The sequence below is a fragment of the Cinclus cinclus genome, chromosome 9 (assembly GCF_963662255.1).
Source record: "Cinclus cinclus chromosome 9, bCinCin1.1, whole genome shotgun sequence".
Classification (NCBI taxonomy): Eukaryota; Metazoa; Chordata; class Aves; order Passeriformes; family Cinclidae; genus Cinclus; species Cinclus cinclus.
The window spans coordinates 22,784,662-22,808,849 of record NC_085054.1 but is presented as its reverse complement, the minus strand read 5'-3'; the positions used below and the strand labels follow the sequence as shown (position 1 = coordinate 22,808,849).

The 24,188-nt window shown below is 40.1% G+C and overlaps 1 protein-coding gene across 1 annotated transcript in view; it reads left to right on the top strand.

Annotated features, from left to right (window-relative positions):
• The window catches only part of TMEM163 (transmembrane protein 163), an 84,182-nt gene extending 62,377 nt beyond the window's left edge, over window positions 1–21,805 (top strand). Inside the window, exons 5-8 of the mRNA XM_062498317.1 lie at window positions 3,376–3,472; window positions 17,198–17,309; window positions 20,660–20,801; window positions 21,745–21,805. Coding sequence (XP_062354301.1) covers window positions 3,376–3,472; window positions 17,198–17,309; window positions 20,660–20,801; window positions 21,745–21,805 — 412 coding nt within the window. The remainder of the gene's footprint in view (window positions 1–3,375; window positions 3,473–17,197; window positions 17,310–20,659; window positions 20,802–21,744) is intronic.
• The last annotated feature ends 2,383 nt before the right edge of the window (window positions 21,806–24,188 follow it).

Here is a 24,188-nt window from a genome sequence, read left to right as displayed (position 1 = left end):
GTGTTTAGTGTGGCAAGACATGATATAAAGGTAAAATTGCTTCATTATGTAGAAGATTAATCACCATATAAATCTGAGTGAGATTAATCTCTATGTTGGTGGCATTACAGAATTTTAGTCTTACCACTACCTGTAGGGAATTATAACAAAGAATTGCAAACCATAAAATAGAATTAAGGCTAAATCCATGAATTTGGAGGGTGTTCTGCTGCATCTGCTAAATGCAAACGAATTGGATCATTGGACTTACTCTCCTTTGGAAATTAATTTTATGATAAAATGAGGGGGAAAAGTGCTCACCTACTAAATAGAGTCTTGAAAATTGACAGTTTGTGGAATGGAAGTCCCTGAATCTCAGTACTTTTCATAGCTACTTGCTTAAAAGCTATTGACTTATGCAAAGCAACAAAATTTTGATTCAGGAAAAGAATATCAGGTGCTTACAGTGATTGATTTCCTTTTCTGGTTTCCTTATGAGTTGTGAAAGTTTGTCATCAAAATGAACAATTGTGTCTATCAGAGCTCCACACAGGGAATATGTGATGGAAGAGGTGAGGTGGCAGCTGTGTGTGCTGTAATGCAGTTACACTGATCTGCTTCTGATGGGTGTGAGTGCAAATATCCAGGGCTGCTGAAATACAAAATGGGTATTTATAGGGGTGTAAAAATATAAACGGGTTGTATGTGGGTTGTAATACTGCTTTCAAGAAAATGTCTTTTGAAAATTGTCAAGATGTAGAACTCCAAGAATCCAAGCTTTAGTTTTTAGGATTTATACAGGTGTCTGAATTCCACTAGAAGTGAACTGGCAGTGACCAAAACTCCAAAATTAAATAAAGTCTTCAATGGTTTTGAGAGTCTAAATAATTTCATTCTCAATGCCTGTACAGTACAACCAATTTAACAGTGTTTCATCTGTGATAAAATAATACTGCAAATTTGACAAAACTGATGAAGTAATTTCTAATACAATGAATTACATTTCATATGGTCTTCTGGATTTTCACAAACAAATACTGCATCAAAAACACATCAAGAAGTGTCTTGGACAGATCATGATCAGCTACCAACACGTACAGCAAATGAAAGACTTGGTGGTTTCACTGTTAAATCTGTAATGTTAAATTCTCTTGTAGTTTTAATTACTCTTGCTTTCCAAATGCCATTGATGTAAGAAAAAGCCCCAAAAAACAACTTTGGAAGTTTGAGTTGTAGTTCACTTAAAAGTTGGTTGTTGCCTGAATATGAGAGAGATGCCCTCACCTTGTCCTTTCTGCATTAGTCTATTATTGTTCAAACTATACTGTACTCTGAAAGATTTCAGAAAGCTTATTTTTTTCTGAAAACCAAATAAAGCTTTTCCACTATGTTTTAAAATGTTTTGACTAAATTTTCTCTTCCTCCTTCTTTTTAGAAGCAGTGTATCACATGGGACTGGAGGAGATTCCAGATTCATGCATTGTTCATTAGAGATTTTCTGTTGCCTGCCAAATGTGTATCAATCAATTCTTCTGCTTTATGGACAAATTATAACTTATAATGATTTAGTAGATGCTTAGTGGGAACCTCTGACACTAACTCAGGTAGAAATGTCTGTAAAATAAGGACATGATCTTCAGTAGGTGCTGGAGATGAGTCAAAGGTTAGGACAAAGCTATCAGGGCTGTCGTTAAATTCTTTGTGTTATCAGTTAACCCTCACTTCTGTATCACTCCTCTTTCACTAGTTTTTAGGGGTACTTCTGAGTTGATTCAAGCCTGTTTAGAAATGGCAGTTTGCTAATCTAATTTAATTGAAAGTCATTAATGGAACTGCATTTGCCAAGCACCTTGGCACTAACACCCTTCGTGTGCAGTTGGAAACACTTCAGTTACGCAGCAGTGATTGTTAGCAGATGGAAGTGAGCTGGCTTGCATTAAAATTTTTGTGGTCTAGTACAGTGAAAGTAGAGCATGCTTGCAATAACCAATTGAAACCTGTTTGTTATGTACTACGGTTTCTCAGATTAATTTTTGGAGGTTTGTTATTTTTACATTTGTAGTTGAATTTTGTATGATTTTCAATCTAGTTAGAAGTTGTTTCTTTCTAGCAAATGAGATTAAAAGAAGACACTGTGCAATGCTGTGTTTTAGTGATTTTGCAGATAAATAAATATACTCAAGGAGACAAAAAACATGTATCCTTTTGTTTAAAGTATTGTACTCATGAATTTTGCATTGCTGTGTATTCCAAAAAGCTAGCATATAAAGGAGAAGTTAGGCTTGCTAAATATGACTACTGAATGCTGATTCAAACCTCAGATTGCATTTCTGTCTGCTATTAATACCCTTGTCACTGTTGTTACCATCTTCCTTTTCTTCTATCTACTTTAGCTGTTTCTGGGTAAGTAGGTGGATGGGAATTCTTTTGCCGCAGTAAAACTGAGCTGGAGATTAAGAGGAACAGATCAAGATTGCTGAAGTTGTTGTGTATCTGCTGGCAAATATACAAAATATTTGCTGTTAGACTTGGGTGGTTGGCAGGTTCACGGAGATAACCCCAAACTCTGACTGATGTGGGAGCAAAATCCAGCCAGTGGTCAGGGCATTCTCCTTAGGGAATGGTTGCCAGTCTTTCTCAGAAGTGTGAAGGGAATAAAAGATGTGCTGGGGAAAAGGGATTTGACAGGCATCCAATGGTGTGTATTGCCACAGGAAGTGTGACCAACAGTTTCCAGCTCACACATTTGGGGCTGTGTTGGCTTAAACCTGTTGGGGTGATAGAAAAGCTTGTCTTTCAGAATGGCTTTCAGATTAAATGGCAGCATCCTTGCAGGAAGTTCACGTATCTTGTGTCAAGCTGTCACTGGCTCAGCAAGTGGCCTTAGGCAAGGCAGCCAGCTTTTGTGGGCCAGTTCCTGAGTTATGTCATGCCTGACTGGGGAGGAAAGGGGAGGGAACTGCTGTTCCAGGTTCTGTTGTGCTACTGACCACATTTACCAAATATCTCTGCTGGCTTGGTAAAGTGAATGAAGTTCCCTTCGTTACTTCTAATGGGAGATCCTAGCAAAACAAACAAGCACAGAGAAACAGTCCTTCTCCAGAGGACTCTGTGATAAATCACCAGGAGCAGAAGTGGCTGGTCTTTCTCTCTGAAACATCAGAGGAAGAAACAACATCTGATATGCCCTGTTTTCTCATACATAATCCAGGTTTTAAGAAAGTGAGAGGAGCTGGATGTTTCATTCTTTCTATAATTTAAGCCTCTATCTTTGGCACCTTAAGACATTTTTTTATTATTAATATTCTGTCACCTTCTGTTACCCTGGAAGGTTTGGCAACTTCAAATATTTTCTCAACATTTCTTTGTATTTTTCTTTTTTTTTTATTTCCCCAGGGCTTGTGTTATCTTGGGTGTCATATTCCTCCTGTCATCTATATGTATTGTGATCAAAGCCATCCACGATCTTGCGAAGAGGGTGCTTCCAGAAGTGGTAAGGTGATTCCTGTTCTTTTAAATGCTCTCTTTACTCCCTGCCCTGCCCAGTGTCTCCTTTCAACAGCCCCACTGAACTCTGTGAAGCTCTAGCAGGTGCATGTCCTGCCTGGTTTCACATACTGACCCTGGTCTACCAGCAGCATTTCTTTACTTATGTGATGGAGTTTAGTCTACTTTTGAATTTTAATTATGGGTTTTTATAGGTTTGACACCAAATCTCTCTCAGTGTAATCACTTAAAGCTTCTACCTAGGACTGTGGGAGTTCACTTGCAGAGAGGAGGCATCTCTGGGCTTAATGAATGTACTAGAATTTTATGAGAATAATGTTTCCACAGTTTACTACTCCAATGGCTTCAGCATTTTATTTTCAGTGTGGAAAAAAATTATTTTTTGGATTATATTTTAATGTCTTCCAGCTCTTGCTTCCAACTCCAGAGCCATGTAGCTGTAGCAGGGATGAAACAGGTGAGGGAAGCATGCTGGGTGAAAGAGCTGGCTTTTAGGCTGCCTCACATGGAGCATCACAAAGAGCTATTCTCCTGCTCTCTGCTTTTTTTTGGCTGTGAAAGCAGCCCCTACCTGGCCTGCAGAGCAGCTCTCCCCAGTGGCCTTTCTTTCAGCTCTGCCCTGCCCTGTCCTGCTTGCTTCCTTTCAGTACTGGCTATTTAAACTTCTACTCATCTTAACAAGCTGCTCACTGGGAAAACTATTTGGCAGTGGTTCCACTCCCACAAGACTCTTCCTAATGTACTCAGATAAAATGAGGCTCCAGCTCAGTTGTTGTGTGCACAACCTGACTCAGAGCTTTGTCTTCAGCCTTTGTGAAGTTTGGTCTGGTTGTGTGTTCAGCCTTTCACATTGAGGATTCACCCTGCCAAGTGCCATTCTCAGCACAGCACCAGACAGAAACCAAAACTCCTTCCTTTCAGACAGGAGGAGATGGAGGCAGAGCTGAAAAATAAAAAAGCCAAAATGGAATTCCATCTGTTAGTGCAGATGACCTATTGGGTCCTTTGCTGTCATGGAAACTTGCAAGGAGCTGGGCAATTCCAGAAGCTTCTTTTCAGTAGTTTATGGAAATCTGGGTGAAGATGAGTAGCACAGCCCATGAGTTAGCTCGTTACTAAATCCCAGCTGGGTGCATTGTTTGACTGCAGGTGATTCATGTTCTCTTTGCATTTTGCTTGCCCTCTTTTCCAGTCTTCATAATTTACTGCCTCCTCAGCTTTGCCAGCATTACAGCACATGGAATTCACCAGCCTGGTTCTGTCAAAATGATCTGGGTTAGCTTAAACACTTTCACTTAAACCCGACCAAAACAATTTGACAGAACTGGGTTGGGGAGCAAGCATGGAGCAGGTGCCAGTGAGGCTGAAGAGGAGGCAGGTAAGGGTGAGGGGAGACCCTGCTGTGATGGTCAGCTAAGGGACAACTTCTAAACTTGTCTGTACCAAAACAGTGCAAACTGGCTACAGTTTGACTTCTGTTTAGTGAGAAAATAAAATGTATAGTCCTGACTCAGTGAAGGAGAAGATAAAAGGGGGGATACAACCATAATTAAAACACTCAATTTTGTGAACATCAGATTAACTTGGACATCTCAGTCTAATCCATTGTGGGCAAATGCTCTAAATAATTCTATCAGTTGGAACAAAAATTTACAAGTTGTTTCATCTATATATCACTCTTTCATCTATACGAGTTCTATCTACAGGAGAGGGCTGTATTTCTGACATAAGGAGAAATGTCTCATATTTTGATTGTGAACATTTTTTATGATTTGCAGGCATATTGTACTTCCTCATTTTTAATGTTTCTAAGTGAAAAAATACGGAAAAAAATATGGAATCAGAGCTACAGAAAGGCATCCCTGAATAGAAGAACCCATTAAATTTTTAGTGTCATATAAGAATGATTTTTACAGACTTGTCACAGGCTGCCTTGGATTCAGTTTCATGTGCTAAATCTGTGTCAAATAGGAAGAATTTAGAGTGGATACTGCTTACATTTGACACAGTATCAGGGTACTGATGGATAATCTTCCTGTGACTGTTCTCACTCATTTAGGCACTCAAGAACTACTAACAGTTTGAAGGATGTGTGTGGGAAAGCACAGCCTGTGGATGACTGGTGGCAGGGTAAAAGCCACATGCACACAGGATTTTCATACCTGGCTGGAATATAGGCTGGATCATGGGATGAAAAGAGATGCACTTCTGTTCAATGTCTCTTAAACGACATGGCAAGGATTTTAATTTCAAAGCCTTTCAGTACATGTCCCTGATGTAACTGATGTAACATGTCCCTGGGAATCGGATTCAGCAAGGGTTGTGTGACAGATGAAATATCTCTGTACAAACTCAGAATAGCAGTGAAAAATGGGAAGGCTCAGAGGACAGCACCACTGCTGCAAGTCATGGCCAGTGAGGTATAATGCCTAAGGGTCACCAATGTTAAAAGTAACTGGGGGAAGAGGATGTTGTTGAACAGAAACCTTTCCAGTTGCCCTAGCTGTGCCTGACTGTGAGGATGATTTTCAGGTTGCTTGTTGCTCCCTTAGCAGCTCCAAGCAGAAATAATCATTCTTCTCAGTTGTTTGGGTCTTTGTTGATTGATTGTGTGCCCAGCAAAGCTGCACCTACCCAGGCCATATCATCAGCATCTAAGTAGAGGGGAATTCTGTTCAAATTACATCAGTAGGAATCAGAAGTTTCTGCCTCTGCTCCTTTATCCATGGTCTTCTACTTCTTGGGCCACTGATGAACTAATTGCTAATGATACTAGTTTCAATAGTGTCTTACCATGTAATTTGACTTTAGTGTAGGGATATATGTCTGGAAAAATAACAGAACAATGTTTTCCGTTAATAGTATTTTGCATAGCACTGAAGTAACCAGTTTTGCATCAAAATAGTGACATGAAATATTTTCTGGTGGTGATATCTGTGTTACGGGGATTTGATATTAATTTGTTGTTCTGAGACCAGGGAATTATCCTCGTGGTGTGAGCAAGAACAGAACATTAAGACCAAGGAAAGGTAGTGTGACTGCACTGGTGTCCCAAACTGGTTTAAAACTGAGGTGAAGAGCTCAGCACTAGATTAAGAGGATCTGTGCCTCAACAAAAGTTTCACATGTGAGTCAGAGTCGCATGATTTTTTTGTACAGTTTACATCCTTATTGCTCTTTATTGCAGCAAAGGTCATTGAAGATGTGGGTAATTCTTAAAGCATCTTGTGAAATTTTAGCTGTGTGACTTCAATCCTAAGGGAGATAATGTGGCATGAACCCAACTGGAAAATGTTGCTTGGTGTTCAGATGCCAAACATAAAGTTGGCACTGTCAGCCCTGCAAATGGAGTTGGTTTGGAATACACTGCTCTATGTGGGACATTAAAGATTAACTTAATGATAATAATACTGCAAGGCAACATGACTGACTGCATTGTTCTCAGCTAGAAAGTCTCTTTCTATGTCTTAATTTCTGGTAAACTTCAGGAACTTTGTAATAATTTCTCTGAGTTCATTTTCAATTGCAGAAGTTTTGGAGAAAATAGGATGATATGGACAAGTTTAACTTTAGAAATTAGGCAGACTGGGTAATTTGCTTGCTAATTGTAAAGAACTATGAGTAAAATCCTAAAACCAGAGTCAGTAACTTTTGAAAAATTCTGGAACAATTATAGTCATTGTATTTTTTGTTGCATATGAGATACACTGGTTATGTCTCTGTGAGTTCTTATTATGCACGTAGCAAGAAAAAATATTTGAAAGGTTTTATTAATTCTTTGATGTATAGATTCTGTTGTCCTTAAAGTGAATCTTAATTGCTTTCATGAAAATATTAGCAATAAGAGAAAATTTTAAAATCACATGATTAAGAAATGATTCAAAGTACTTTTCCAAAGGTTTTGAACAGACACACTTCTACTTACACTTATGGACACTTAGAAACAGGAGTCCTCTGTATTGTTGTCATTTTGTATGATGATTTCAGGTGCAGGTCTGGCAATCCTCAGCAGGATTCAGAGAACCAGGAAGAGAATGACAGATTTACTGCACATTAATGGCATTTCCACCTTGACTTCCCCATTTTGCAAGGGGCTTAAATGTCACAGAATCTTGTTAGACTGCAGAGGGGTGCTGCTCAATTTACAGGGCAGGAGCTCATGGTTAGCTCAGTCAGACATTTTCCAGTCACCCATTTGAATTCTCTTTTATTCCATGCTGAATGTAATTTTGTTGAAACCCTGTGAATGACAGTACTCCTGATCTGCACTGGCAGAGGAGGGAGGACAGTTAGAGCTCCTGACTTTATGTATTTCTTGATATTGCTTCCCCCTTCCTTTTCTGCTTCTTGTTTGTTTTACCTCTTGCTGTGTCTCAGGTAAAATTAAACAGTAGGTAGTACTGTGTCACAACACAAGGTTTCACCACAGGCAGTCATTTTGTAATTCTTTTGAATGCCTCACAACCTTAGGAAACACAGAAGTAGTGTATTGCTCCTTTTGGCTCCCTAGCTTGATATGTAGTTAACTTTGGTATAGCCTATAAGGCAGGATATGAATGACTAGGTAGATTAATCAGTTTAAAATTGCTTGGATGAGTTTAATGATAAGTGTTTGTTTGGAATTTTAGCTCTGGTAGTGTGTGTGTTTCCTAAATGCAACAGCAACCATGGCCCTACTTGTCCAAAAGGCTCAAATTTGGTCTTCAGTGACTTTCTTCATGCCTTTCTTTTAAATTTGATCTCCATCTTTAGATGAGGAAGCCTGGAGAGCCCACAGAATTCAAAGGATAAGGGTCACCAGGGATTTATGCAATATGTTCATTTTTGCAAATTACTGTTTAGCACTGAAATGATATTTTTGGAGAACTTTAACTGTACATTTCATTTCCTGCAGTTAGCAACACATCCAGAAATTGTCATTATTAGGTAAACTTAGGATTTTGCCTTTGCACAGGACTTTAAATTATAATTAAAAAGAAGCCTGCCCTGAAAAATGATATTCCGTGTCAGGAGAGCTGCTAATTATGAACTTACTATATAATTCTGTATTTGTATTAATTATACATCTCTTAACTGTTGGAAAAAGTTCATTTTCATATTAATCCTCACTGTTCAAAACACAATCCCTTATGCCAATGTTTTTGGTATTTGTGATGTAGAGCAGTATTCTTCAACAATGATCTATGGAAGAGTGTATGTTTTGAAATGAATTATTTAATGAAGTCATGAATTTCAGGGTTGATGATAAGGTAGATGTAGGAGAAATATTGCAGCTGAAGGGATCTGTTTGTCCAAGAGGGCTGGAAAATGCCAATATTGAATATACGCAGTGAGAAGTGGAACGGATCTTTTTTTCTCCCACATTTTTGGAAGATTTTTACATTATTTTGTGAACATTAAAAAATGTATGATGGGGCTCTGATTCTTGGAGAGAGGAGTAAATGAAGAGAATAGAGTTTTCATGTCACTTCCAGAGGGGATTTGCCTGACACACCAGTCACTTTATTGAGCTATGACCTCCACTCTCACTTGCCTAAAAATATTTTTAATTAAAGCTTCCTCATTTTGAGAATTTAGAGATGTGTTGACATTTTCCTCTTGCATGGAATACGTTGGTTTGGAAGGAAATCTTTCTGTTTCTCTCCTACTCTTTTACCTCTAGAATGCTTTGGTTTTTGGGTAAGATTCCTGTACAGGAGCTTTTTAGAGCCCACACTCTGTCCCCAGCCCTTCCCAGGATTTTTCAGTGACACTATTAGACTCAAAAAATATGGAAAGATTGCAAAACCCAAAAAGAACATGTTTTATATAGAAGAGAGGGATGTGCCATTGTGGGAGCCTTGCAGCTGCAAATTCCAGTTCTTTCTGTGTTCTTGTCCTATTTTTCTTTTTTTTTTATATACCTGGGAATTTTTTTATTTAGCTGGGAATATTTATTCTGTATGGGCCTGCTTCAACATGACATGCTGCCGTTATTACTTCAGTTTCATATTATGGAATTTCCCTATGGAAATATTTTTCGCCAACCAAATCTTTGTCTTTTTGTTCCCCCTCTCTCTTTTTCTTTTTTTCCTTTGTTCCAGCACTTGCTGAAAGTGTTAGATGAAGTAGGCCAGCTGCTCTTCCTGGAGTGCTTGGAATTAAAATTTCAGATAATTTTAGCTCCTGTTCAATACACCTGAATTAAGAAGCTAATCAGTAATTGACAGTTGGAAGAGAAAGTCTTCATTTTTATTTACTCTTCAGGTTAATTTTAAACAACTATTTCTCAGATCATGTAATTTAAGATGTTTTTTTTTTTTTCTCTTCCCCCAACAATGATGAGTGTTGGACCTAAAATCTAGTAATTTCTTGTTGGCTCAGAAATAATTTACTGAGGTTCCCTTTCCCCCAGATATGAGATTCAGAATATTTCCCTCATTGTTACTTTCAGCATTTGTTCTGCAACCTGTGTTAGCCATAATAAGACAATTCCCAGTAGGGGAAGGAATTACCATTCCTTTATTGATGTTTCAGAGAGCAATATCCACAGCCAGTGCTGTCCCTGAGGACTTGGTACACATGCATTTTACTACAAATAAGAAGGAATAATGATTTTGCATACTGTTGATGACATCATGCTTGGATTTCTGTGTAAATTTTCATGATTTTTGACATTTTATTAATATATTGAGAAAGGAATCAAAAAATCCTTGAGTGTAGGTTTTGAGCATTGTTTTGTGCTTGCTTTGCTGCTGTTACTGCTTGCCAGCTCTGTGATAAAAAACCCTTCATCATTTGCCCCTTTACCTTCATCATGTCAATTACTAGATATTCTTGGGTAGTACAAATATAATTTGTATGTGAATGATGTGCTTTATTTTGACTGTTGCCACAAAAAATTTGCAGGCCTTTTCTTGGTTCTTAAAGAAGGCTCAAAAAACCCAACCCAACCACACTGAGAAAGACTGTTTCAATTTCACCTGGGGTTGTAAATCAATATCCATTTACTATTCAGTTACTGCTTGCATTTCCCTGGGTAATAGTATAACACATGTAATGTCAATGCAGTTTGGCATTTGTCCTCATTAGTATGGCAAAGGACACGTTTTTGCAAGAGTAAGCAAGCATCATGCCATATTTGTGACATTTCCTGCAGAACAAAGAAGGAAAGATATAATCAGTTTGTGTATGAAGGACGTGCAGCCCATCTCATGTGGTGCCCCAATGCTTTTGTAAATTAAATCTCTTGAAAAATTAGGCCATATGTTATTCTATTGTATATTATTGATTACAGCTGAAAAAGGAAGGTAGGGGTGGCACAGTGTAGCTTTGTGAGTTCTAACTGATTTATTGGTTTAATAGTTTAAAATAAGTACACCATAAACATATGTTCAACAATGTCAGCAGTTAAATTATAGGCCAGTAGCAACATAACAAATAACACTGATGGTTATATACACATATGTCCTTATGCATGTTTACCCATACATTTCTAAACCTCATATATAATTTATTGCTTGCCATTTCAAATCAAAGCATCATATACATTAATTATACATCAGAATACTGCTTTATAATTGTTTTTTCTATGTATGGTTTGGAGTTTGGCCTAAAACACATGTGCTTCTTGCAGGTTGTTGAGAATGTTGTGGATATTTGAATTGAAGATAGGGCAAATGTATCAGCTACTACACATCATTCTTTGCTCAGGTGGAAAGCCTCATTTCCAGATTTTACCATACGGGGATGAGAAAGGAAAGCTGGTGGCTGCTCCCTGCTTGGTGGCTGATGTGGAATGAATTGCTGGTCTTGGCTGCCTTCTTATCAGAAAAATCAGTCTCGCTCTTCTGAGGTGGACAAATACAATTTTGATTTATGTTTCATAACTTTGGTGTAAAACAGTGTGGATGAATTCTGGGAGAAAGGGAAGCATGCTGATCTAATAGTAAAGCAGACCCTTTGCAGGAGCTCTGAGGTCATCCAAGAGAGTTCTCTGCTGCCCCCAGTCCCTTGGTTCCCAGCCCCTGTGCCTTGCCATGACATTCAGCACTGCCTGTCTTTGTTATCTGTTTCTTGAAAAAGCATTCTGTGCTGTGGAATTGCTTTGTCCACCAAAGACAAGTTTAAACATTCATAAGATTTTTTTTGGTATCAATAATGGATCTTTGTATCTCTGTGTGAAGAGACTGTCTCCTGCTTGAGTCAGAGACTGGGCTGTTGGTTTGTTTTCTGACAGTAAAGTGCAATTAAAGCTGATCCCTTTTGAAGTTTGCTAGTGAGAGAGACCCTCTGACTTCCCAGGAGCTCCCTTTAGACTGATTACATAAACTATTTATTTCTTGGGAGAAAGTGTGATAGAGATTTGGACTTATTTTTTTAAGTGTTTGTATTAGAAACATCTCTGTTGCTCTCTATATTTTAACATAATTGTTCAGGGGAAGAAGAAGGAGTAATTTTTGACTGAGTAACATGCTCTGCAGAGAGGCTTTTAGTGATCCCAGTGTGCCCAGATGACTTGGCAGCTGCTGGAGGAGCAGGAGGCTGTGGGAAGCATGTGCAGGTAGGGATGGGGGAGCAGGGCAGGAGCAGAACCCATCAGGTGCTGGGGAGGATGGTCACCAATCACCTGGACTGAAGAAGGGTCATTGCTGGCATCCAGGAAACAGATGGTGAGTTGCAGAGACGGGCAAAATTAATATTTAACAACACAAGCTCAGTTCAGTTTGGGCCAGCCATGACTTCGCTCCTGCCAACACCATCTGTAGCATTCCAGAAACACATCCCTACCTCCTCAGCCAAGAGGAGCCAGGCTCAGCAGAGGAGAGGCAAAACCCTGTGAGACACCAAGTTCTCTGGAAAGGGAAAAAATGGCATGAAAAGGGCAGTACCAGTCATTCCCAGCTCCTGGAGGAGTGTGGAGGAACTTTTGGCTGGTTCAGAGAGGAAGCCAAGGGGATGGCAGAGGAGTGCAAGGAAGCCTGCAGCTGCTGGGGTGGGAGAAGCAGCTTGTCCTGGAATTGCAGGAGAACGAGTGACCAAGGAAGGATGGAGCTTCCTCCCATACCAGTGAATATCTTTTGACTCCAAACTGTACAATGCAGGTGAAATGAGAACATTTTTACGTCTCAGAAGTAGAAGGACTGTAACTAAAGGAGAGTGGGCCTAGAGAAGATGGTAGAAATAATATTTGAAATCAGGGCCAAGTTTTAGGGTCAGAATTAACAATATGCATTCTAGGGAAAAAATAGGAACACAAATCAGCTGGGACTTAGGCTGGGAATAGGGTTAAAATATTTCTACTTAATAAGCCAAGCACCAAAGAATCTGGTGTGATATTCTTTTATTTTTTCTACTTTCTACAGTAGATTCAGGAAGAGATCAAAGTTGCAACACAAAAAACAACAAACTTTTTCTTAAACCATAAGATTACTGCTCCTTTTAGTGAAATCCTTGAAAGCAGGGACAGAACTGTTGGGACAATTTTGCAACCCCCTCTTCTCAACTGCACAGCTGGGAGCAATGTATTTGGATAAAATGGAGGAAAGCTGCCTGCTGACTTCTATTATTCTTTTCTTAGGAATGGTAAAAGAGGAAAAGATTTTATTCCTAGGAAAGCTTTCTTCTGGGAAAGAAATCATAAAACCACAGTAAAAAAACCTGTCCTAAAATAAATCTTAAGTAGGGACGTTGTAGCTGTTAAAGTGCTGTGTGATGAGAAGGCAACCCAGGATGGGCACTTTGCTTTATGTACAGCACTGGTCTATACGTGAAACCACCGAATCAGATATAGGTGTGCTTTAATTATGGTCTCATGTACAATGTGGTAGCAGTGAGGGAATGTGATGAAAAGAAATGGAAAAGGAAGGTGCTTTATTTACCACACTGGGAAGCCTTTATCATATGGAAATGATCAGAATTTAAATTTTTATCATCTGCCATAATTTGCTGCTGCTTTAATGAAAATGACACCTAGGACATCTAGCCTGGCTAGATGTGCTCTGTGCTCCTAATGACTGTCAGATGGGAAGGCAAGGGCTACGGAGAGGGCAGGGCTGCGGCAAGATCCGGAGGGACATGGTGCCAGATGGCCTGGCTTATTTTATTAATTTAGATCTCCATTATGGTTTTTCTTTTCTTCGTCTCTCCAAAGGCTGAGTTGGTTTAATGGGAATCATTTCACAGCCTTGGGGGTGATGTGTTTAACCCTCTACAGCCCAGGGCACTGCAGCAGAGTGTGTTTGGCACTCGCATGTCCCAGGGCTGGACACCCCTGCTCCAGCCCAGCACTTGGCCCACGGCAGCCTTCCTTTGGCTGGATTCATTGAATCCTGCTGTCCTAAACCTTCTTGGCAGAAAAATAGTGCCAAGGCAAAGTTTTGAGATCTCTCCTCTCCTCTCCTCTCCTCTCCTCTCCTCTCCTCTCCTCTCCTCTCCTCTCCTCTCCTCTCCTCTCCTCTCCTCTCCTCTCCTCTCCTCTCCTCTCCTCTCCTCTCCTCTCCTCTCCTCTCCTCTCCTCTCCTCTCCTCTCCTCTCCTCTCCTCTCCTCTCCTCTCCTCTCCTCTCCTCTCCTCTCCTCTCCTCCCCTCCCCTCCCCTCCCCTCCCCTCCCCTCCCATCCCATCCTTACCTGCTCAGGAAGCAGCCAGGCTGTCCATGCTGCTGGGCATCCTCACTTTGGGCTGATCTGTCGCACCCACAAAAGCTTCTTGGAAGCAGCAAATAGCCTCACTCTTCTCCTTCCAGCTCTGGAATGCCTGGACACCCAGAGAGCACAGAGAAGTACTGAAAACAGAGAGTTTCAAAGATTTTTTTCCCCTTGAGTTTGTCCCTCCCAGCCGCGCTCGGTTCGTGCGGGATCTGCCGCCTCCCGGTGGCTCCTGCCCAGAGCTGCACACAGCAGGAGCCGCTGGTTTTGGGTATTGGTCAGAGATAAAACCGGGAATATCGCCTTCCGAAAATCTGCCTGGCACAGCCTAAGCCTCTGCATTCAGAGCAGGGCTCTTTAATTTCTTCCCTTTCTTGCGTCCACAGTGATAACGAAGGAGCTTCGATTTGTCGGGTTTTCTGCTTCACCAGTGGTTATCAGATTAGTATTGGCAACAAAATGAGCTTGTCCTGTGTGACTTGGTGGGGGAAAAAAAAAAAAGGTAAAACTGCAAATTTAGGAACAATTTCTAGATCCTGAATATGTATCTTCTATAAAAAGCCTGTCCAGCAATTCATGACTTCATTCAGAAATCTGTATGACATTCAGGTAATTCTTGGTTTCCAGTAGCATATCTAGACTCATTTTGATCATGAGTGTACAGCAGAACAAATTGCAAGATGTATTTCCACATACTGTGATTGTAGTGATGTGCAGCACAAACCCTGAATTCACCCCAAAAGTTTGTGGAATGCCATGACAAGGTAAAAAAAAAAAAAAAAAAAAGTTCTAAATAAATTGAGTGAAGCCTGGTGTGATAGCACAGGGAATGAGGCATAGCATTTTCAGAATTCTGAATCAATAACTGGAATTTTGAACATCTCTCAAATAATTTTCAAAACATCTTGTATTGTGATCCCTATACTTTTTCCAGACTATGTCAACTTGTAATGGTTTTCCAGTGGATTCCCAAGGATTTCTCAGGTGTAGGAAAAGTGCATTTTGTCATCCCAAAGCTGACAATGACAAAACTGTCAATAGCAAAGTGATTTATGCTGTCACCTCTGCTGTGTTCAGCTCTGTCCTGGTGACAAATCCTGTGCTTCCCTGAGGGGAAAGGCAAACTTAAGAGGTAGGGATGCCTGAGAGGAATCAGAGAGTCTTGGGAGGGTTTGTGAGGTGCTGGGGAAATGAGGGATCTCATATAGTCATTGAGCAATGAGTCCTTGTGCCAAGTGAGACACAAGAGAAATGTTGGTGGAGCACAGCAACCAATTTTACTTCAGATTATTCTGAAGCCTTATACTTGTGCTGTATATTAAATATTAGCTAAAAGATGATGATGTGATGAGATGAGATTAACTAATCAGAACTTGTTAGGCTATCAAAATGAAGTCTTTGGGCACTGAAAATACACATTTTTGAGAAAGATGCATAAAAATTAGAGGCATAGTTTTGACAAAGATCTCAAATTTTGAGTGGTTTTGGCAGAGCTTGTCCATACTTTTGAAGCTTTGTTGTTACTTCAGACCTTCTGAGAGTTCCCAACTTTCCTTGTTAGACTGAGAATAACCAAATATTGCCACTATTTCCTTAGTCCTTCCCTAGCACTCAGAAATTGCCTGGATTGTTTTCAAGTTGTTCTGTTAAAATAACTTTTCAAATGCTTTTTATCTTACCTTTACCCAGTACTTGAGTTCTGTGTTCCCATTGATTCTATTTTACTCTCTTTCCCTCAGTGCATTTTGTCTTAATATTGTTAATATTGTACCAGGTCTAGAGAGAAGGAGCTCATGATTGAGAGTGAGTAGACTTTCAAAATTATATGACATACAAAATTTTATAAAAATATTGAATTATTTATTTAGGGATACGAGTACAGTATACCAGTAATCTAAGTCCCAATCTTCCTAAGCAGCTTTCAAAACCATTTTATGATTTCTTTGGGTTTCAAATTGCTGCTAAAGCAATAACAGTGGATGGAATTGATGATGAATCATCATGACAATATTTGGTACCAAAGGAGACTTTTGCTGGAGTGTTTTAATAAGGAACAGGGTCCCAGTGGCACTGGCCCACTTAAACCTGCAGATACAAATTAAAAAAGAATTCTTGCTATTTCCTTTATTTGTACTGCTGTTGCAACATCTTAAATTCAAGCTTCTATCAAGAGTAATAAATGAATTTAACTCAAAGCTCTGTGGTTAGGTGGCAGGCAGGCTGAGAGCCTTGGGTTTTTCTGCAGCCCCTGGGCTGATGTACCTCAGAGGGAAGAAGGCACAAGGACTCCCTTGAGGCATCTTATTGCAGCATGCCAGCACCCAGGAGAGTCCTTCCAGCCCAACCAAACACAAATCAGTCAGCAGGAAGGGGTGGGAGGCTCCTGATGAGTGTCAAAGAGTAATAACTAACTCTTCTTTGCCCTGCACTGACACACAGCTCTCTCCCATGTTTCATGTACAAATTAAGCAATGGGAATGTTTCTGTGAAATGGAAGTCTATGAAAAAATTTTTTTTCTATGAAAGAGCTAAACCTTTGCACATCAGCATTGGATATGGATATAGCTTGGACCAGACTTTTGGAAAAGGAAATGAAACAAAATCAAAGCGAGCCCAGAATCAGAAGCAACATTAAATGGTTATTTCTTACACTAAGAATCAATATTGGTCTGGTAAGTGGGATTCTACTTTCAAGCTTTCCTCCTGCCTGTGGGGACTTCATTACTGCTGGCATTAGGCATTGGATGACCTGGCAGTCTGCATCCAGCCCCACAGGTAAATATAACCTCCTGACTCTGAGGAGGTGGGGTCAATTCACAATTTGTTGATTGGAAGTGTCATTAATTATGGCTGCAAAAGTAATTGCAGGTGACAATAAAAGCAAAATAAGCACCATCTGTTGTGGAAGTTGTAAGGTAGGAAACCTTGATCTCAGGTTGTGTTTCTCAGCACAAATAATTGCACAGTAATTAGTACTATTTGTCATTTAATAGGTGGGACAGGACCAGAAGACATATTAATGTCTGGCTTTTTTTTTTTTTTTTTTTTTTTTTTTTTTTTTTTTTTTTTTTTTTTTTTTTCCCAGGATGATTTTCTGTACAGTGTCTCTGTTCTAAGTGGAATCCTTTGCACCGTCTTGGCAGTAATCAAATTTATGCTGGGAAAGGTCCTTACAAGCAGAGCACTGATAACTGATGGTGAGTGTGACATTAATCCTGCTGCTTTTATAGACTTTTCCAGGGACCCTGCATGATGACAGCTATGACAGAGCATTGAAATAAGCCAGCCACTGAGAAATGGGAAAAAAACCCCAAACCCTAGAACAGTCTGTTGTACCAGTGGCCTCTAGCACAGAGAGCTCAGCTGAAATGGGAATGTCTGGTGGAAGCCAAACAGTGAATGTGTGCATAGTAAACAATAACAGAGAGTTAGAGGTAGAGCAGAGAGAATGGGTTAGAGGTGTATTAGTCAGAGGTCAGGCTGCAGCAGGGAGATATGACACCAATTTAGAGAGCTTTCATTAAGTCACCCCCCTCCTCACTGCCTCTGCCTGGTAAAATCCTGAAAGTTCAAATGAAGCAAAGTCTGCTGCAGAAATGCCATCTGCCTTGAGCAGGGATCATCACCAGCATCCACAGGTACCCCCTTTGGTGACATTTGTCACCACAGTGCTTTCCCTGCCACTCAGCAGAGCTGCTGGAGCAGGGCAGGTGTGAAACAAAACCCTTCCCTGCCCCAGCCTCCTCTGGCCCTGCCGGGGTCTGGCACAGCGTGGATCTCCTGCACTGCATCTTTGGATGCATCACTGCCCCTACTGCATCAGCCAAGCTGTGCAGCACCTGCCTGTTTGTGGGCTTAAAGGTAGGTTTAAAACCATGCTTTAAAAGCAGGTCTGGATATTCCTCTTACTAACAAAGCTCAAGCTTCTGAATCCTCAGAAATCCCAGGGATCTGCCCAGGTGAGGCCACAGTGATGGCAGAAGTTTCACAGCCCCCTACAAATCCTCCCAGCTTTTATCTGCCAGGGCAGTTTGAAACACTCAGTAAACAGACACTGTAGGTGTTCATGATTCATGGGTCATGGTACCTAAATTATTTTGCTCTTTGCTAAAGATTTCACTTAAAGGCAATTCAATTTCCAGCTTACTCTAGAGATATATCAAATTTGCTTTTATTTTAAGCAAATTAAACATATTTATATTTTTTCTTGATGTGTGATAACACATCAAGAATATCTCTATCATTTTGATAGTATTGTGAATCATAACACTATAATTTCATAATACTGTAATTTTGATTGTATTATGAATATCTCTATCATCCTGCTTATAAATTCTTAATGAGTATTTATATTTTAAATGTGAAGGAATCAAAAAAGGCATCAGAATAGCAGTGAGTGGGTTACAACTAAGCTACTCCTCCCTGTGTTTGGGATTGTCTCCCAACAGACCTGCAGCTCAGAGGTCTTATTCTTTCCAATGGGCTCTGCCACTCTAGACATTTTAAAACAAAAATATCTCCAATGTGCAAAAAGGATTCTGGAAAGGATGCTGGGAACTGCAGCCCAGTGAGTCTGGCTTCCTGCACTGCCAGGGTGGAAGTGGGACACACTGACCATTTCAGAACTCTGCCTAGGCAGGCAAATGATGAACCCTCCCTTTAAAAAAATGTAGCTTAGTTTTCAAACAGAGTGGTTTATTCAGCCAAAATATTAACTGAAAATTCCTAAATAACTCCAGCTCTGAATTGTTCTCCTGTATGACAGAGAAATTTCTTTCCCCATAATTACATCCTCATGCTAATGACACTGCTTCTGAGAAAGCACTGCTCATTCTTTGATTAAAAAAATTAGGGAAAAAAGTATACGATTACCTCAGCCTGGTTTTTATCTTTCTTCTCCCCTTCAGAACTACTTTAGAAAATTTAGAAAATGTAGGAGGCTGATCTTTACATGCATGGTTAAATATCTGCTTTCACAAGATATATTTACATATGTACTTGATTTATTAACGATCAGGAAGAGACAATGTGATTCAGCAGCTGAGACAGATTTAGCAGCCCCTTGCATATCTTTTTTTAGTGTTTTCTCTTTCCTGCTAATTTACCTCCTGTGATCCCTGGCTCCAGACCAACAAACTGTTTTGAGTAAAAGAAGCATGAATTTTTCTTCCCAAAAAATAGGTTTATTTTCAGAACAGCAAATTCTCGTTTATGCATGTCAACCTCTACTAACAATTGTTTTTTAGAATAATTTTGTTTTAGAGAAGGGCTATACAGCAATATGTCTAGAGCCTAGATGTATGAATCCTAATGAGGCAAAATGTAATTTGTACAGTTTGTTTATAGCAAAAGCATTTGGCCTTTTGGATAATAAAAATAGCCATTTCCTGCCTTGAATTTTGTGACATCTTAGAGGACAACTCTGGGACAGTCAGTGATGTCAGCCAACTTCCCTGTAGGTTTTAGGTACCTGTTTCCTACCCAGATTTAGCCACCTGTTTTTTCCTATGCTGGCCTTACGCTTAGAACAGTGTCTGGATTAATACCTGCAGCCATTACATGATTTCCTGCCACATCAGCAAAGAAAAGTTTGGCTAAATGAGAGTCAGGAAGGGAAAACAATTTCCTTTGTAAGTAGCTTTTAAATAATCTGGAACCATCAGCCAATAATGGCATGAAAATGTTTTATTCTTTTGCATATTGTGCTGATGGATTCCAAATTATACTGGAGCACAGGAAGTAACACTGGTTTAAATTTCTAATTATTACTTTATAGACACAATATACACAATTTCAGCATGTGCTAGCAGTATAAATGAACAAAGACTGGCTGTGAGAGGTGTGGATCAAAGGAGACACTCAGGAACAAGTGTCAGGTGTATCACTGTTGGCAGTCGTGGGGAATTGCAAAAACTTGGCTAAGTTCTGCAAATAGTAGCTGGCTAGAGCTGACTTAGCAAGCAATATAGAATATTTCAAGTTTGATATTTCATTTATTATCTAGGTTAAATAGTGTACAGATCTACCAAGTTAATGCATTCTCAGTGACTTTTTTGTGTAAAACAACAGGGCTATCTTTTGGGTTACTATGGAAAAAATCAGAAACAGGGAATTTGGAGTTAAAAAAACCACAAGGAATGGCTTAGAAAACCCCAAGTCAATAATCACTCAAATAGGAGTGGAATGAAAAGGAGCTTTATGTTTCTCAAAAGCCGTTCTAGAATTTTGAAGGGACAGTCTTGGAGAAAAAGAGAAAGGGTTAAAAAAAGGAATCTTTTTTAAAGGGTGTTCATTAAAATTGTAAATAGTAGATAAGAAGCTGCTGTGGTATAACTAAAGCATAAATGGAAAATATGGCTAGGATTATCCTGTATGTCTTCAGCAATGTCTGCAGCTCTAAGCAGTAGTGCCAAGCATGTAAATAAATAAATATATGGAATGGGATAAAAACTCTGAGAGATGTCTTTGACAGGTTACTGTACAAAACCATTTTCCCTTCCATGAGCTCCTGCCATTCATCCTTTAATTATTTTTCCCCCCCTTCTAGGTTTCAACTCTCTTGTAGGTGGAATAATGGGATTTTCCATCCTTCTTAGTGCAGAAGTGTTTAAACACAATTCTTCTGTCTGGTACCTGGATGGCAGTATAGGAGTGTTAATTGGACTTACAATATCTGCCTATGGAATCAAGTGAGTATCTCCTGGGAGCAGGAAGGGCCCTGTGTCCAGCAGATGGGCTGGCCCTGAGAGCTAGGAGGTCGTAGCCTTTAAGAGTTTAGGTAATTCCAGTGAAATCAGTCACTGGAATTTTTTAGACTAGCAGCCAAATCTGGAGCAGAGTGTGTGGAAAGGATGTGGTCCCCCTCCTCCCCCCACCAGCTGGAAAGCAACCAGGACTTAAAAAGAAGCCAGAATAATTTTAGATTTTTGTATACCTGAAGTACAGTATTTGAAAAACAACCACAAATGATGGATAAAATAAGTCCTTGCATTTACGGCACATTTCTGAGCACTGCTTTGCCAAAGGAAGTCTGAATTAAAGGAGAGGTGCCCAAATTTAAAGAGGGATCTTGCTACTGATTTCTGTCCCAGCCCTACCTTTGGCAACTTCTGAACTGAAGGTTCTTACTCATGTTTCAAATGCTGTTTCTCTTGAGTTTTAAGATGCTTTCTTGATTCACACCAGAAACAGAATAAAAAATCAAATGAAGCTCTGCCATGCACTTCATTGCTGCCACAATTTCACTTGACTGCATGGAATCTAACCTGAATTCTGCACTTTATCTCTAATGGCTTATCTGCCACAAGAGAAAGTGGGAGATGGAGCATCATAGTTGGAATTGTGCCTGTTGAGAAGCAGCCCTTGGCCAGGCTGCAGTCAGCCCTCAGCTGGAAACTGTGGGTTTGTTTTGTTTTTTTTTTTCCAACTTAGAAAATTCAATTAACATTTTAATGGGGAGTACCACTCTTTAAATAGGTCAATATAATCACAATTTCCACTGTAAAACTAACTGTTCTGGAAAACTGTAAAGGCTGTTATGCCACCTGAGCTCTTTTTTATTCATGACTACTAATGTATTCAGTTCTGGGGCTGTCCCGTGCCTGTGCATGATGCTTTGTGCTCTCCCTGCAGGCTGCTCATCGATATGGTGCCCAGGGTGAGGCAAACGCGCCACTACGAGATGTTCGAGTGAAGGTGCTGCCCTCTCCCTGCAAGGACTGTAAAACCACAGCATCCTTGGCAAGTGGTGCCCATGGTATTTTCCTCAATATGCAGTTTGCTTCCCCGTGGTCTGTTTCTGTTGAAGTTTGTTTGAATGGGAAATCTCTCTGTAAATCTGGCATATTGTGCACACTGCTTGCGATTCAAACAGCAGCATTATGGTTTGTTTTTTTTCCTTATTTATTTCCAGTATGCTATTGATTCCTGTGACAATAGAGAACACGCAGTTCTCAGTTTGAACCCAGCTGCCATCTTGTATATTCCAGAGTGAAAGTGTTCTCAATGGTGTGGTAAGCCTGTGGGTAAAGAAGTGCCAGTTTCACATTTGAGTTTTGGATTTTTTTTCCTCTGGCCTGTATTTTCCCAAACACATGCTATAACAGGAGTGCAGTCCTTGCTAACCTCTTCAACTAAGAGTATCTTACATAGAGTCTGGACACCAAGAGCTGTGCTGCTTAAAACACCTAAGTAGCTCCTTCACCCTCATTGAAATAGACACCCAGAAAGAGCAGGTACAGCCCTTTCTGTGATCAGAGAGATACTGCATTTCAACCCCACACTAACTGAAACAATACCTCTTCAATTTAAAGTCTATTTTTTCTTAATGAGACACTGTTCATAGCTTTGCATGGACCCAACAAGCAGACACAGTATTACTGTACAGACCAAAGCCAAAACAGTCATGCAGGGAAGAGGAGCTGCTCAAGGAATGGGATTTTCATCTCCTATTTTACCATATGCAGCTGTACCAGCGTGTGTGACGTTGTGGTTGCTCTGTAGTCTGACAACGGCACAGCAGTGGCTCAATCTCCTGGTGAGATACAGATCTATTTATTAGATTTAGATTGTCCTGTAAAGTGTTGCTCACTTTCCACCACACATCTTATATATTACTTAATAGCTGGTTAAATGATCAAAGATTCTTGATGTATAATCAATAAAACTGGTATCTATTTTATACAGTATCTGTAAGTAACATTTGACAACTATTTCCAGAATGTATCATAGAACAAAGTCTTCCTGTATAGCAGCCTATTAAACTGGATTCTCTGGCTATAGCCATTTTCTCTTTATTTTATGTATTCCAGGTCGGTTTGCACAACAGAGAATCAGTATTGTTGCTTGCACTTATCACAGGTGAATAAAAGATAGGACAGACCACTGTAGAGTTTGAAATGAGACCATGGTAAGTAGGTGAGTAGCTAGAAATACCCATTTCTAGTACATAACAATAGACTACAGATATGAGACTAGAGGTACAATTTGACTGATCAGTGAGGGATGTACAGTGGAGACACTGTTTTTTTTCACAGGCATGCTGTTAAAACTGTATTTCCCATTATCTGTGACTTGCCTAGACCCTCAAGGATCTCTAGTAAAAGCCAACTCTCACTGATATGTGTTGGAAGAGACCCCCCCCCCCCCCCCAGTGGTTTCCCTGACCTGGCAGTACCCATATGAGAGTGACAGTACTGGAAAAAGAGAACATGTCTTGATACAGGATTCCTTATGGCAAATTGAAATTTGCTCTGCTGCTATTGTTTGTTTTCACATCTTTTGGATCAATTAAGTTTGTATAAGTATTTGTATGCAAAGTGGTGCTCTCAGTGCTGATGCTGCTTGTGCCTTGCTGTCACAGGATGATGTCACTCAGCTGTAAGGTGACAAAGGAGCTACTTCAGAGGAGCATTCAGCAAGGACTCCAGAAGGACTGGAAAGCATAGGAGCACTCACTGTACTCAGAACAGGTGGATTTTTAAAAATCAAATGACACCCCAAGACCCTGTCTTCTCACACAAGACCTTAATGCCTTACACTTTTGCTTTTCCCATTATATTTATTCTCTCACACCAGTTTCATGAAGGGAGCTGTGGAACTGGTATTTCCTCATTGATTAACAGTGTTTGTCAGGCATCCTCAGCTTCAGAATCACAGAGCCAGGGCCTGAACCAGCAATATTGGACATTTCATGGGTTTATCAGTTTTCTGGATACTGTTTACCCTTTTCCACCTCCCTGAGGGCTTTATTCCCACTCCAGTCCCGTTGCTAGTTTTGAGGATGATACTTGAACTACCAGAAGTGCTACTCCCCAGGGCCATGCAGTCCAGCAGCTTGTTTGTAGCCCACTGCTGCAGAAAACTGAGGAGAAGGGGTGTGATGGTGGCTGAACTCCTGGTAAAAGCTTTGCCACACCAAAGTCCTAAACCACTGAAAATATGCAGGACACTCAACCCAACACCCACCTCAAACATTAAATAGTTCTGTTAAAATGCTGAGTGTAAACAGGAGCACAGATGTGTTCATGCACACAGGAAGGTTAAACACTCAGTTAATGAAGTTTCACACTTCCTTC